Source organism: Lycium ferocissimum, chromosome 5 (genome assembly GCF_029784015.1).
Source record: "Lycium ferocissimum isolate CSIRO_LF1 chromosome 5, AGI_CSIRO_Lferr_CH_V1, whole genome shotgun sequence".
NCBI classification, from domain to species: domain Eukaryota; kingdom Viridiplantae; phylum Streptophyta; class Magnoliopsida; order Solanales; family Solanaceae; genus Lycium; species Lycium ferocissimum.
In genome coordinates this window covers 8,556,317-8,570,923 of record NC_081346.1, presented here as the reverse complement: position 1 = coordinate 8,570,923, position 14,607 = coordinate 8,556,317, and the positions used below count along the sequence as shown (strand labels likewise).

The 14,607-nt window shown below is 35.6% G+C and overlaps 1 protein-coding gene across 1 annotated transcript; it reads left to right on the top strand.

The window, feature by feature from the left end:
- Window positions 1-266: 266 nt before the first annotated feature.
- LOC132057532 (peroxisomal membrane protein PEX14) lies at window positions 267-10,475 on the top strand. Its single transcript, XM_059450171.1, has 13 exons — window positions 267-300; window positions 3,967-4,208; window positions 4,297-4,345; window positions 4,475-4,662; window positions 6,189-6,375; window positions 6,513-6,602; window positions 7,797-7,870; window positions 7,977-8,019; window positions 8,113-8,180; window positions 8,835-8,879; window positions 8,973-9,041; window positions 9,549-10,140; window positions 10,198-10,475. Exons 1-13 carry the CDS (start codon window positions 267-269, stop codon window positions 10,230-10,232), a joined length of 1,716 nt encoding a protein of 571 aa, XP_059306154.1. The 3' UTR covers window positions 10,233-10,475.
- The last annotated feature ends 4,132 nt before the right edge of the window (window positions 10,476-14,607 follow it).

Sequence of the window (14,607 nt, the reverse complement as noted above, 5' to 3'; positions counted from 1 at the left end):
ATTTAGCACGGAACTAGTTGTAAAAAGAAAGAATTCTATTTAAACCTGAACACATGATTCTGTTAACGAGGACCAAAGATAAAACGTACAAGAAAAAAGGTACGTAAAAAGTAAGGTGGCAATTGGGTAGTGTTATTTGAAAATATTTTGATCTTTATTCTCTACGCCGTTACTTTTAATTCTTCTGCTTTTATAAACTAGTAATGATAATGATGATTTGTTTCTTTTTATTTTCCTGAAAATTCAGTTGAGTGGAGTTGGCGAGCATGGGCACTCCATCCGATAATTCCCAAAATCCGGGTACGTTTTATTTTCCCAATTATTGCTCTTTCGATTGATTTGAGTGAACTTGAACCGTCTATCTGATTGCTAGTTTGTCAATCATCAAATTTATTTAATTTTACTGTTATGCTTCTGCTGCACCTTTCCATTTTGGGGCAAACGATTTGAACTTGATAGGTTTTAACCTTTATACACTTTACTCACGAAATTATGGGTTTATAACTTAGAGCCCGTTTGGATTAGCTGGAAAAAAGTGGCTATTTTAAGTGCTGAAAGATATTTTATAAATAAGCAGTTACGTGTTTGGATAAAAGTGCTTGAAGGGTTTTTAGAAGTAAGGTTAGTATTGGAATTAATAGAAAGTTTAAGGGATAAAAGGGTAAAGTTGTTGGTCAAACCAAAATGGCTTTTAAGCCAAAAAAATAAAAAAGTTGGGGTTGAAAGAACTTCTTGATTTTGAACTTTATTGTAAAAAACTTTTTAACTTAATTTAAAAATTTTATTTTTACCAACGCGAAATAAGTTCAAAAATGGCTTATAAGCTGGTTTGACCAACTTATAAGCCAATCCAAACGGGCTCTTAATATTTGTTAAAATTCTAGTGATTTTAACATGTATATCTATGTTCTGTGTCGAAAATACCGTAGAATACTAATTATATCCACCTCTGATTGGAATTGGGGAGGGGAGCTGCAACTTTTGGTTTCCGAAGCAGTTATGTGTTTAGTAACTTGATGTTGCATATGGTGATTATTGGTTTAGCTTCGATGGACTGCTTTTCTGAATCCAAAACTAAATCCTTAAGTTGCCAGACAGACACTGTATATCAGTTATAACCTCTTTTTCTTCTTCTTCTTTTTTTTTTTGGTTATTTCTATAGCAACTAATGGAGTGTGCTAATGTAATTCCCTATATGAATAGAGTGGTTTGTGTTTCGCATATTGAGTACTAGATAATGTCGTTATTGGTCTAACGTTTCGGACGATCATAGGTAGACTACTCCAGCAGTTCCTAACACTGTTGGCAAATTCGATGAGCAATCTAATGGCACTCCTACTAAATTATTGAAAAGGAGAGCGCAGAGGTCACTACAAGAGAAGTCATCGAGAAGATGATTTTATATGTGGAAGAGAGAAATATGTTTTTTCCTACCCATAAGTGAAGCTTCCTAATTCTGTCCCGTTCAAACATGCTCCCTGAAATAAACATTCCCTCACTCCACTTGGAAGCAACTTAAATTATCATGTACATCACCTGGAAGGAAATAGTGAGTACCGCTGGCTGAATTTCTGTATACTCATTTATGATATATGAAGTTTCTTTGATGGAATTTTTCCTTTTTCTTTTTGGGAAGAGGGAGAGTCTATCTTGCTTTGGCAAAATATTGAATGTCCAAGATAGGACGGAAATGTATCTCTTGGTGACTGCAACTAGGTCGTGTGAACCTTGAAGACTCCAAGGAGTTCTAAATTACATGTTAATTATCTTATTGTCATGTGCAGAACCAATGCCATGAAGTAACAACTCTGCAAATGCATACGGTAGTGGACTTTAGGGAATATCGGTAGAAACGGTCAACTCTTCTTGATGCCTGATGCTAATGATAACAATTATTTCATCAAAAAAAAAAAAAGGGTCAAGCTAAACTGCAGGAAAAGCAGAGGTCTGGGGTTTCTTTTGAAATTCTCATATCCTAGTGCCGTCTCTTTTCTGAGTCTGCCTTGTGTTTAGAAGAATAATCAAGTGTTGTGAGCTTGGATATCTGTTCTACCAAAATATTATAAATCTTGTGGTAGAAAACTGAGACACAGAGCATCCTTTTACTTGACTTTTGTTAAATTCTTTCTTTTGATAAGTTGACTTTTGTTAAATTTCATTAAGTTGAGCTTTAGTGGATTATATTTTCTACACAACCATTTATCGATATATGGAGTTTCTTTGGCAGAGAATCTTTTTCCTTTTTCGTTTTTCGACCACAAGCAAGTGTTGAAATTTGCTTCAGTTACCGCTGCATGTTTTTAGCACAATAAGTTGCTTAGTTTTAGGATGAATCTACTATTTTGAATTTTAAATTTCTACTATCTTGGGTTCGTAATCCAAGGAGACGGGGATATTGATGATGATGTCGCTTATCGTGGCGGGGTGGGTGAAATGGAGGTTCGCTTCCGGGGTACTGTGCGATGAGAATGTGTTTCCAAGGCTTAAATGTAAATTCTACAGAGTGGTTGTTGGTTAGACTGACTTTGTTGTATGAAGCAGAATGTTGACGTCGAAGAACGCTGCATGTCCGGAAATGATGAATGTATGAGGATGCTTAGATGGATGATACTAGGATGGATATGGATGCTCGGAGATGGATGTGTGGGTATACTACTATGTATATGGTTAGGAATGAAGTGGATGCGCTATACGGGGCAAGGTGGAAGTGGCTCACATGGTGGACAAGGTGAGGAAGAATCGGGGGATTAGACAAGGTTCGGGCAGATGAAAGTGTGGAGGTCGAGGATTGGTGGATGCGCTAGTAAGGAGGTGTGAGAGGTTACTATATATATATATATATATGTAGTTAGGAAATGATAGAGGTAGGACACCAAAATTGTAAAAACATTACGATAAAGTGAGATATCAATATTAGACAAGACATGACACTCAACGCTCCATGTTTTGAGCCTCGCTTGAGACATGACCACCGGATAGGAAAGTGTGGAGGTATTCTCCTTAGGTAGTTAGTAATCGCGTAGATTCTTTTGTTCGAGGTGTACTACTATCTGTTTCTTCATTTGCTTTGATCTTGCTACTTTGTTGTCATATTTTTGTTGATATCATGCTTCAAACCCTTTTTTTCTCTCTCGAGCCGAGGGTCTATCGGCAACAGCCTTCCTACCCCACAAAGGTAGGGGTAAGGTCTGGGTACAGCCTACCCTCCCTAGACCCCACTTGTGGGAATACACTGGGTATGTTGTTGTTGTTTTATTAGCTTTTTTAGTTTGTTGAGATATTTTAGTTTTTTGAATTTTTGTAATGCAGATTTTCTGCAAATTATGTTTTCAAGTTGGCCGTTTAAAGCCCTCCATGCTTAATAAAAATTGTAGAGACAATTTCAATCACTTTTTATATTTTTGTTGCCCACCATCTTTTAAAAAACCAACAGAGAGACTATGAATCTGTTTGGATTGGCGTATTCTAGGTGCTTTTATGCTAGAATAGCTTTTAAGCACTTTTGTAGTGTTTGGATAAAATAAAAAAGTGCTTTTAAGCACTTGTTTTTAAGTCAAAACACAAAAATAAGCCAAAAGCCATAAGCTAGAATTACTAAACTTATGGCTTTTGGCTTATAAGTCAAAAGCCATAAGCCCATCCAAACGGGCTCTATCTTGTTTCGTAAAAAGAAGAAAGACAAAAGCTGCAACATGTGTGAACTCCTAATATGCTCTTAAAGCTCTTGCAAGAAAAAAGTGTGTTTTTCATCTGTGGAAGGAGATCTAATCATTGTGCTCCATCTTCTCAGAACGGACTTGGCTCTATGAATTGTATAACTGAATTGTATTAGGCGGTTGTGTTCTTTAATTTTTTTAAGTTGAATGGATTACCAGATATCATATTTCCATCTATATTGATTGAAGAAAACAATCTCCATCTATATTGATTAAAAGAAAACAAATCTCCATCTATATTTGTGGGCAGCAGCCAATTCACAACCAGCTGCTAAAGATAATCATGATTCCAAGCCTGAGGCTACAAGAGAGGACTCTCCAACTTCTGTATTTGTAAACTCGGAACCGGTTCGGGAGGATCAAGTCCAAAATGCCGTGAAGTTTCTTTCACATCCAAATGTTAGGGGATCTCCGGTCATGTATAGGCGTTCTTTTCTTGAGAGGAAGGGGCTCACGAAGGAGGAGATAGATGAAGCCTTTCATCGAGTTCCGGTAGGCAACTTTCTGATGTTTTACCTTCGATCTTGGCTTAATTATTATTGAAGCATGTAAGGAAAAAATTAACATGTCTAAATGACAGGATCCCACTCCAAGTGTTTCTACTACACAGCCAATAACTGCAAATGAAGGTGATTCATAATGTTCTCTAGAAAGAACCTTTTTGTTATGTTTTGATATTCTGTTTGTCTAAATTGAGAACATGATATGTCTCTGGTCATTATGCTTATGACATTGCTGCTTTTATTTCTTGATGATAGATGAGAAAGTGAAATCTTCATCAACTACTCAACCGCTGACTGCATCGCAAAATCTGCAGCCTGTATCCGCTCTACAGAGTAATACTGTGAGAAAAATGGAATATTTCTCTCATTTCCATTGGACTCATGCAGTAATGGCTGTAGGCATACTGGCTGCTTCAGGAGCTGGTACAGCTTTACTTTTCAAGGTATACTTAGTAAGGAGATTCCAGTCTATCATGCCACTTGTTACCACATTTGCAGAATTGAGCATGTATCCTGTCATTGGCTAATTGAGAATTTGATGTGACGGATCTTCGAACTGTTAAGTTTTTCGAAGGACTTCTAATTGAATATTGTAGGCAAAAAATATCTTTCTTTGCATACTTTTCTACTTAATCAGTGACCCTTAATGATTTTCTTAAACTTTCTGTCAAATAAATTTGACATATCCATCAAAACAAAAGATTCACGCTAAAATCAAAGTTCTTTGCTTTAGAGATGAATGCAGCTTCCTATTTTATTTTTATTTAAAAAAAAAAGAAATTTAAACTGGTATTTCCATTCAATATTTGCCCCAGGGCTTTGGTCTAGTGATAAGAGCATAGCGTGTGAGGTGTGGGTTAGGCTCAAGCCATGGGTCCTGCTGCAGGTATCAAATGGAGAAGGGTAGAGGCGGACCATTATCCATTGAGTTTCGGAGGCGCGCCACTGGCACTGGAGAATTTTTCGTCAATCAAAAAGACAAATTTAAACTAATATGAGATATCAGACCTTTTCTTTGTGCAAAATCAGTGCTTTTCAAGAGGAACTCTATTTTTTGATTGTCCTGTGCTTTTGGCTTCTCTAAGGTTTTTCATGGGCTTATTCCATGAATGATTTCACGGGAATAGTTTGGTAGAAACATTAAATGCCTTTTCTTTCTAATGCAATTTGAGGACATCTACACTTCTCCATTTACCTTTTCCTCCTATAGTTTTGGAAGAGAATTCCAGTATATCAGTTATCTCCTTTTTGGTGCCTTTAGTTACTTGATCGGGTGTATACAATTAGGTCTTAAATCATAAAATATATTCTCCGTTGGTTTAGTTCTTTGTTTTCATTTAAAATTTTAGTTTTGGTAGTTAAATGTTGTAATAGCTTTGTAGCCACTAACAAGTGTTTTCTCTTATAGAAAATCAAAAGCATAGCAATTCATTAAAAGCTGATATTCGACTGTTCTAGAGTATCTCCTGAATGTGAGTTTGCTCTTATATATGAGATTTTTGCATGGGAATTGAACAATGAACATGACCATAGATTAAATTTTCACCATTTTGGTCATTGAGAAACCAAAAGCAAGCCTTAGAATTTCATAACAAGTTGATATTTGATTGATCAAGAGTATTTGTTAACTGCGCTTTTTCCCTGATATATGAAACATTTTCCTTGGTGGATGGAGCAGTGACCATGACTCTATGATGATATATTTCACTATTTATGTGAGTTGAGAATAGTTCATACTGTAATATGAAGGACAATTTTGAGACTATTATCTGACAACCTACCCAGTAATGAAAATCAATTGTTCTGACTCCTCCATTCCGCGATTTGATTAGATTCTAATATTCAAGTTATCGAATGAGGATTTTAATTCTTTATCTGAACTGATCTTTGAATATTATGCTTCTAGCCTATGTATTATATTGCTAGTATCACTAGCGCTCCACTGAAAATGATAATGTGCTTTTGCCAGCATACTGTTATACCCCGGTTAAAGTCCTGGATTCGCAAAGTTGTAATGGAAGAAGAAGATGAAGAAGGCATTGTGAAGGGAAGACCAAGTTTAGCTGAAGAAGCTGTTGTTGCTGCAAAAGCAGCTGCAGCAGCAGCTGCTGATGTGGCCTGTGCAAGCCAAGAGATGCTGGCATCAAAAACTGAAGGTTTGTTGATAAAGTTCTCGGCTTTTAATACTGAAACAGTTTCTCTTCCTTTCTTCTTAGTGCATACCCCATGCCAAGCTTATCTAATCATCAGCATTTTACAATGAATAATCATCCCAACCTGTTGTCCTCTACAGAAAAAAGGAACTTTGAGGAGCTAGCAAACCTGTTAAACCACCAAGTACGAGAGATGAAATCAATGAGTAGTGCCTTACAAAAGCTGGAAGGTGAGTTTATAGTTGTTTTCAGAACATGCTTCTGCCACTACTTTGTCTCTTATTTTTCCCTTTATCTTTCCAGTTAACATTTGGAAAAAATTTGGTTAAGGTATAAAGTATGTGCCTTTTGAGCACTTATTGCTGTTAGAAGTAACATTCGTGTACGTTAAAGGGGGTGTGTTTTCGAAAAATAGGGGGATATAATGTGTAGGCTTCTAGATGCACTTACTGAGATTGAAGAGTAATATAAGTGCCTCTAATTGAGCGATTAAGGAGGAAGAGAAAGTGATAGGATATTTTTCTGGTTCCACCTTCCTTTGAGGCTTGGCTACTTTGCTTTAAATCTTTTTGGCTTTATGTCTCGGTATTAAACACTTGACTTTTCTGCTTGCACATCAGTGCATATTTATAGTGTCTTAAATGTGTCTCCTCTCACTCTGAGTAGTTCTCGCCGTGGTGCCTATATTCTGAGGGGCTTAATGATTTATGTCACTTTAGTGGTTTCTGTAAAAGTTTTGCTCAAGCATAAAAGACTAGACATTTGAATTTGGAAAGTTCTACATTTGCTTGATCACAGTGACCATGGCCCCCTAGGTCCTGATAAGCTGGAAACAAAAAGGAAAGGGTTTTGGCCTGGATTCATTCATGAGAGTATTCTATTTTCGCTTTGTATTGATTTAAAATTTGTATAGATATAACACTTCTTAGTGTTGCGGCTTGCTAATGCCACTATACCTTTGTTCTTTTTTCTTTTTATTTCATTTAAAGAAGTCTAATTTTTGCTTCATATTCTTCTTATTGAAATAATAATATTATTGAAATAAAAGTTGAAATCTACTTATACTTGTATCTATTGTTTCCTAATTAAATAATGTAAAAATGTAATGTAAGTAGGCGAGGTGTGGATGTAGGGTAGTGAATCAAGGCATTCAAGTCCGAAAAAGTTTCAGTTCAGATTTTGTGCTCTTCACTCTGTTGTCACTCACATTTGTATATTTTGGATTTGATCCAAACTATAATGTTGTCATCTGTCTTGGTGCTTAAGATATAAAATAAATGTCAGGCTCTTTAGGGGAGAAAATTTTGTCATGGTTGTTTAAAATTCGTATTCCTTATCCTCGAACTACCTTAAAGAATAAAGAAAGATAAAGGTATCATGCATAGTGAGCACCAGGTACCTGATTGGTATTTCTATGCGTTCAGGGAAAAGCAGTACTTCCGGAAGAATACCTGCCATGGAACGAGATGATCGAAGAATTCCGGTTTCCCGTTCTAGGGTGAGCTGTATAGTAGTTACAAATAGGCTTGAATCCTTTTTTTTTTTTTTTGATTAATCTCATTTGACTTTTAAAGTTCTGTTTCTGATATTCTTTGATGGTACAGCAATCCTATTCAAATGGAGAACTGGATGTTGATGCACGTTCAGGTTCTAATATCTAATTCTAGCTGCTGATTAATCTTATCATATCACTAGTTTCTTTTTAATGCTGATTCTGTGTGATTCGACTCTTATTTGCAGTGAGATCTTTGTCACCGCCTGCATCTGTGGAACCATCTGTTGCACCCCATCCAAAATCTTATATCGACGTAAGTCCTCCATCCTCTGGGTTGTTACTATTTTTCCAAACTAATATTTGCCTCTGCTCTAGTTCCTCGTCTGTCTTGCCGTTTAAACCAAGTAGGCATGCAACTTTGCTATTCAAATATGACTGGTCTGCGAGCCTGTTAACCATAGCTTTTGCTGTCATGTAGAGTTTCTAGATCAATTTATCATTTATATATTTCTGCCTGACTCCCTTTGAAACTCTATTTAAAGGAAGAAGGGGGTGGGTGTGCAGGCTCATAGGCCATGCTTTCAGCCATCCAGATACGTTGGGTTCATTTCTCCTTGTTCAACTTTTCATCTCATTCATTTGTCCTTTCATTTCATTAATGGCTTTAGTCACGCCATAATCGCCTCCCTTTCTCCTACTCAGAGAAAGATTCTTTTTTTTATGTATGTTATTAGATGTGGTATATGAATATGTGGGAAAGTAGTCACAATCAAATGGATCAACCTAATATATGCACAGAATCTATATGATTGTGATATTTGTAGCTTGTAATGTAATGTGCGTCTATGTCTGGGAAGATTTATAGAACCTGTTTGATTTTCTTCTGAACTAAGATGCTAGGAAATTCTGTAGATTCTCCCTAAGAGGAGTTAGGAAAATCAGTTAATCTAACTTCATAATTTTGTAGATCATGGCTATGATTCAAAGAGGAGAAAAGCCGTCGAACATCCGAGTGAGTCAAGGCTTCTTATTGCACCAATAGACATAACCTTAAGTTTGTGTTGAAATTTTTCATGCTCTTACCTTTATACATCTTTTGTTGCAGGATATAAATGACCAACAACCGAATCCTAACCATCCTATACCTGATTCTCATGTTGGTCCAAAGCCTAAGGTCTCTTTCTCCTTCCATTTGTTCTGCCTACAGTATTGGGCTTGGCACAATTTACTTTTTTCACAGACAAGACTTAGAAATTATTGCCTGAACCTATAACCTTAAATACTAAATTTAATGCTGCTTGTATTTGTTTGGTTCTGCTGGTTCCATCTTCTGTAAGTCAGTGTGCAGCCTACATTTGGATATCATGATAAACTTTAGACACCACCTTCCCACTCGGAAACTTCCTTCATGTAGCTCAAACCTAAAATAATAGAAGTACCGATCCTTAACTGATGCTTTTTGCTAATTATTGGCTGCATTGTTGTTTATGGATTTCTATACAACTGTCACTTTGATTTGGATCACAGAATTACGGTTCTATCTCTTCATGGTAGACCTTTCTATTTGATGTATTTTCCTTTGCCTTCTCTGTTGATGTGGAAGAACTTGGGGAGGTGGGGTGGAGTCAATCTGAATCATTTGTTTGAATTTGAGATGATTTTACTATGTTATCGTGAACAGCCTTGGGAAATTGGCCAGAGTCAAAAAAGTTCAAGGAATTTCCTTCAATCCCGAGGGAGTGGCAATGGCTTGACTTATGGGTATCAAGACAATCTGACGAATGGAGATAGTTCAACCCCTTGGTGGCAACGCAAGAATGCCAGAATAACAGAAATTGAACCTGAGAATGAAAAGAAGTTCGGATCTACTGCTGCACCAACCGAGGTACGACCAGTTCAACGATCCTGGGTTCCTCCCCAGCCACCTCCACTAGTAAAGCCAGAAGCAGTTGTTGCCATCCGACAACCTAAAAAGCCTTTGTTTCAGAAAGAAAAGCTGACAGATGATGAGTTGATGGATCGTTCCTCTGAAATATCGGATGACTTGAAGAGGATTACAAAAATCTCCGAATCGGGTGGTCTCACCGAAGCTAATGACTCAAGTTCTGGGCGACAGTTGAGTGAGGCACCTATTACAATTGGATCGGGTGGACTCACTGAAGCTAATGGCTCAAGTTCTGGGCAACAGTTGAGTGAGGCACCTATTACAAATGGATCGGGTGGTCTCACCGAAGCTAATGGCTCAAGTTCTGGGCAACAGTTGAGTGAGGCACCTATTACAAATGGATCAAGGGTGGTCTCACAAAATGGTGAACAGTTGAGTGAGGCACCTATTACAAATGGTGACAATGTCTTGAGCAGTTAAAGAATCTCTTATTGTACCTGTCCTAAGGTTTGGTTATTGGGTCTTGAGGTTTATCACAATCTTGTAAGTACATGTCATGGATGAACTCAAGTTTCTAATGCTTCCATTGTACTTCTAGGTTGAAATTAAGAATTATACGTCTTAAACTTGCTCTTATGGGCAAAAGAGAAACTGAATACCAAAAGCTTACTTGCAATTACCACTCCACCCCCAAAAGAAAAGGAGGCTACTTATTTTGATTTTGTTATGAAATTATGGATGTCCATTCCTTTTTCTTCCACCATGTTAATGGTTCTTCCTTTTTCTTCCACCATGTTAATGGCTCTCCCATTATCTTCCACCATGTTAATGGCTCTCCATTATCTTCCACCATTTCATTAATAAATGCATATGTATCACTATAAATAGAGGCATGATATGGAATGCACTTGTAATTTGGAAGAACAATAAAATCTCTCTCTTTGTTCTTGTTTTCATCCTTTAATATTGTGACTCTTTTAGTATAACCGATAAATATTTTGAAAAAGATGCGGAGAGTGGAAAACTCTAATTATCCTCACCATTGGTCTTCAGTTGTGTTCATAGAGTTTATAGGTACCTTTTATTAACATAGTAGCCATAGGAGCGGTATGCCTTTGGTAAGTAAAATAAGTAATCGCTTGGATCTAAGCAAAGTGTTCCGAGAATCCTCAAAGATTTAGCACTTTCATTATTTTTGATCAACTAATTTTTTTAAATGATTAATGAAAGTCTATGACAAATCGATTATGTTGGTATCTTCTTTTATAAATCGTTAAGTTTTTTTTTTAATTGTCTTTTGAGTGTTACGATTTTGTTGGGTCGTACGATCCCGATCAGAAATCTAAATGGTTCGTTTGATCCTACGTCACGTGATTAATTCTCGACTATTTGTGCCTCGCCAAATGTGTTCTCGAAGAACAATATTGTTAAGAGGGATTATGATGTTAATCTCATATCCCTTAATGGCTAAATGAGAGCTTACAAGCATGGTCATCATAAGTGACAATATTTTCTATGCCTCGTTGTGTCTAAACTTATTTATGTCTATAACCACAGTGGTAATAGTTTTAATGGGTTTATTGTTGGGACTAAATATGTATGCCTAAATTTGTTCTAAGCAGCAATATCTTAAAGAGGTTATAAGCTATCACGATTTGATATGCTTAAGACACGTTCGAAATTATGTTTTATTCAAGAATGAAAACTTTTGATAAATGTTGCAAATATGATCCATTTTTAAAGTGAAAATAGACCACTCCAAGTAGTAGAATTATGAAATTTAATCCGAGTTAATAAATAATAAAAATTTATCAAGTAGTAAAACTTTGAAATTTACTCTGTTAGAAGACTTTAAAATTTACGCTCGAAGTAGTAAACCTTTAAACTTTACTCCCAAGTAGAAACTTTAAAACTTCACTCTACGAAGCGAAAGAACTGGTAAATATAAAGAAATATTCATAACGAGTTATTAATGAACGTTGTATTATCACATTTGAATAATCGCATTTCCCGAAGTGATCAACAACTTATCTCCTGAGAGATAAAATACAAGGAATATACATTTTATTTGTGTGGTATGAAATTGAGGCATTGCAACACGTACATCTGTCGTATGTAGAAACATCTTGAATAATTTTATTAAAGTATCATTTTAAAGAAAAATAGCGTAAAGTGCTTTCTACTATAACCACATTGATAAATTATGGTTAGTTGTTATTGATTTCTCGAAGGAAATAACAATTAATGTATTTTCCACGAAGGAATTAATAACTATATGGTTGCCTGATACAAAATGATCAGATGTTAATGATGAATCTCCCTTGTTTAAAATATTGAAAGTTTAGAATTCAATATTTATTTAGTGACCTGTAGTGTTCAAATTTTGCTTTCATGGTATCGGAAGTATTTAAGAAATATTTGGTAATAGAAATTAATGATTAAAGGCTCCGAAGAGCTAATTATTTATTTGCAAAGTATCGTGACACTAGCGATGTCCAAATAATATACGATCATGATAAATAAATTGAAGTCTCTGAAGATGTTATATATGATAATACCATTCATCGTAGATGTATCAATCGGAACAACGTAGTAGACCTGAAGTTTACTAACAATAAAAATGGTTATCATATTGAGACTACAAATGATCGGAATATTAAATATCTTCAAGTTACTACGGGTAAAAATACACGTGAAATTTTACCCGAGCATGATGAGATCACATACCACGATAAGCTAAGTTTATTGATATATAATTTCATACAATAGTAAACCGAAGTTTATTAAAAGAAATGATAGTAAACTTGAAGTTCAGTCGGATAATTTATCGATTGACAAGACCATTTTGATCGTCTGAAAATCTGATGTTTAGTATTAAAAACATATTGAAGAACTAGAAGATTCTTAAAGGAATTTGTTTTGTGTTGCTTGTTCTCATGATAAGTTGATTACATAATGTTGGGAAGTGAATCCCCAAAATTAAAAAATATAAAAAAGGTGAATGTGGGCCCTTCCGCTGTAATGTGATGTCTTAAATAGATGCATCTATGAGACGGTCACGTGTATGTTTATTAATCAATGGCGAGTTTGACATTTACGAAGTTAGCTCGCTCGAAAATGATTGAGTTGGAAGCACAATTTTAACATGTAATCAAGACAATCATCTTGATAATCTTTGGTTTATATCTAAGTTGGTTTGGCACTAGATACCTCCATGTCTGACTAAACCATTGCTTATGAAACGAGTTTCGATTTTGATGCAGATATGATATATTGCATACGGCATAACTAAAAAATTTTGATAAATTCTCCTACGTATTTGGTTCGAGTAACTAGATATTTACATCTTTTAGCATTTGATGTGCGGTACATGATTAATGGATATACCATGATGCACCTGGATGGATTTTCCCAAAGAAAATGAGGACATATGTCACTAAAATAAGGGGGAAGAATAGCATTAAAGAAATATATTGTGAATTATCATCGGTATGATCCTCGGATAATTCAAGTCAAATCTTGGAGAAGCATTCTTTGACCCAACTATTTCATATTTCATCTGCAAAATCCTTCTAATGTCACTGAAGAATGATCTACAACATCGAGCATGATAGACCAATCGGTTCCAAATATAATAATCCTTGAAAAAAGGAAGGAGGAAAATGATCATAATAAGGAGGCAAGTGCTGCGAAGAATGACGACGCATAACACTTCATGAAACCTTATGCGAGGTTACGATGCGAAAATAATGAAGTGATGAGATCTCGATGGAAGTTATGTCGGATTGCGAACCGATACAAAATGATATCTTGTCGACGATATCTTTGATACAATATGGCGCGCAATATTGTATAAGATTGATCTAAATTCTACGTACATTTAAACATAGAAATTATTATCAAGTGAAATGACGCGTCTTGGTAAAGCGTAAAGCTTATTGGTTGTCCAGAGAATTTAAGATGTCACATCATTTAAATAGAAATAGATGTTGTCACCTATATGAATCACTTGATAATGATATATATATATATATATATATATATATCGTTATATGGTTTAAAACAATCGGGCGCATGTGGTATAATCGCTTAAGTGAGTACTTGATAAATGAAGGATATACAAAAGATGCCATTTGTCCATTGTTTTTATTAAGAAAAACAAAATCGGGGTTCGTTATAACACAGTTTACTTACATGTTGATGACATAAATCTCGAATATGGAACTCGAGATGAAGAGCTCAAAGCGATTGAATTATATATATATATATATATATATATATAGAGAAAGTTTTAAAAACGGTTTTACATGGACAATGCGCATCCTTTAAGTACTCCAATGATTGTTCGCTCACTTGAAGTGAGTAAAGATCGTTCCGAACCTCAAAAAGAAAATGAAGAGCTTAACCAGTACCATATATTAGCAATTAGTGCACTTATGTATCTTGTAACGCTACAAGACGACATAGCGTTCTCTGTTAATTTGCTAGCAAGATATAGCTCTTCTCCTACACGAAGACATTGGAACGGAGTTAAGCATATATTGCGATATTAAATACGGGTCCGTTTTATACAACAAAGGTAACGAATGCTTGTTAGTTATGCAGATGCAGGTTATTTATCGATCCACATAAAGCTCGATCTCAAATAGGCTTCTTTACATGCGGAGAATAATATCATGGCGATCCACAAAGTTTTGATGCTACTTCTTCGAATCATCTTCGAGATAATAGCTATTCATGAAGCAAGTAGAGAATGTGTGTGTGTTGAGATCGTTGATACATTTCATCGAGAGAAAGATGTGGCTTGAAATGTGATACAAAATTACCCATGAAGAAGATAATGCGCATGCATAAC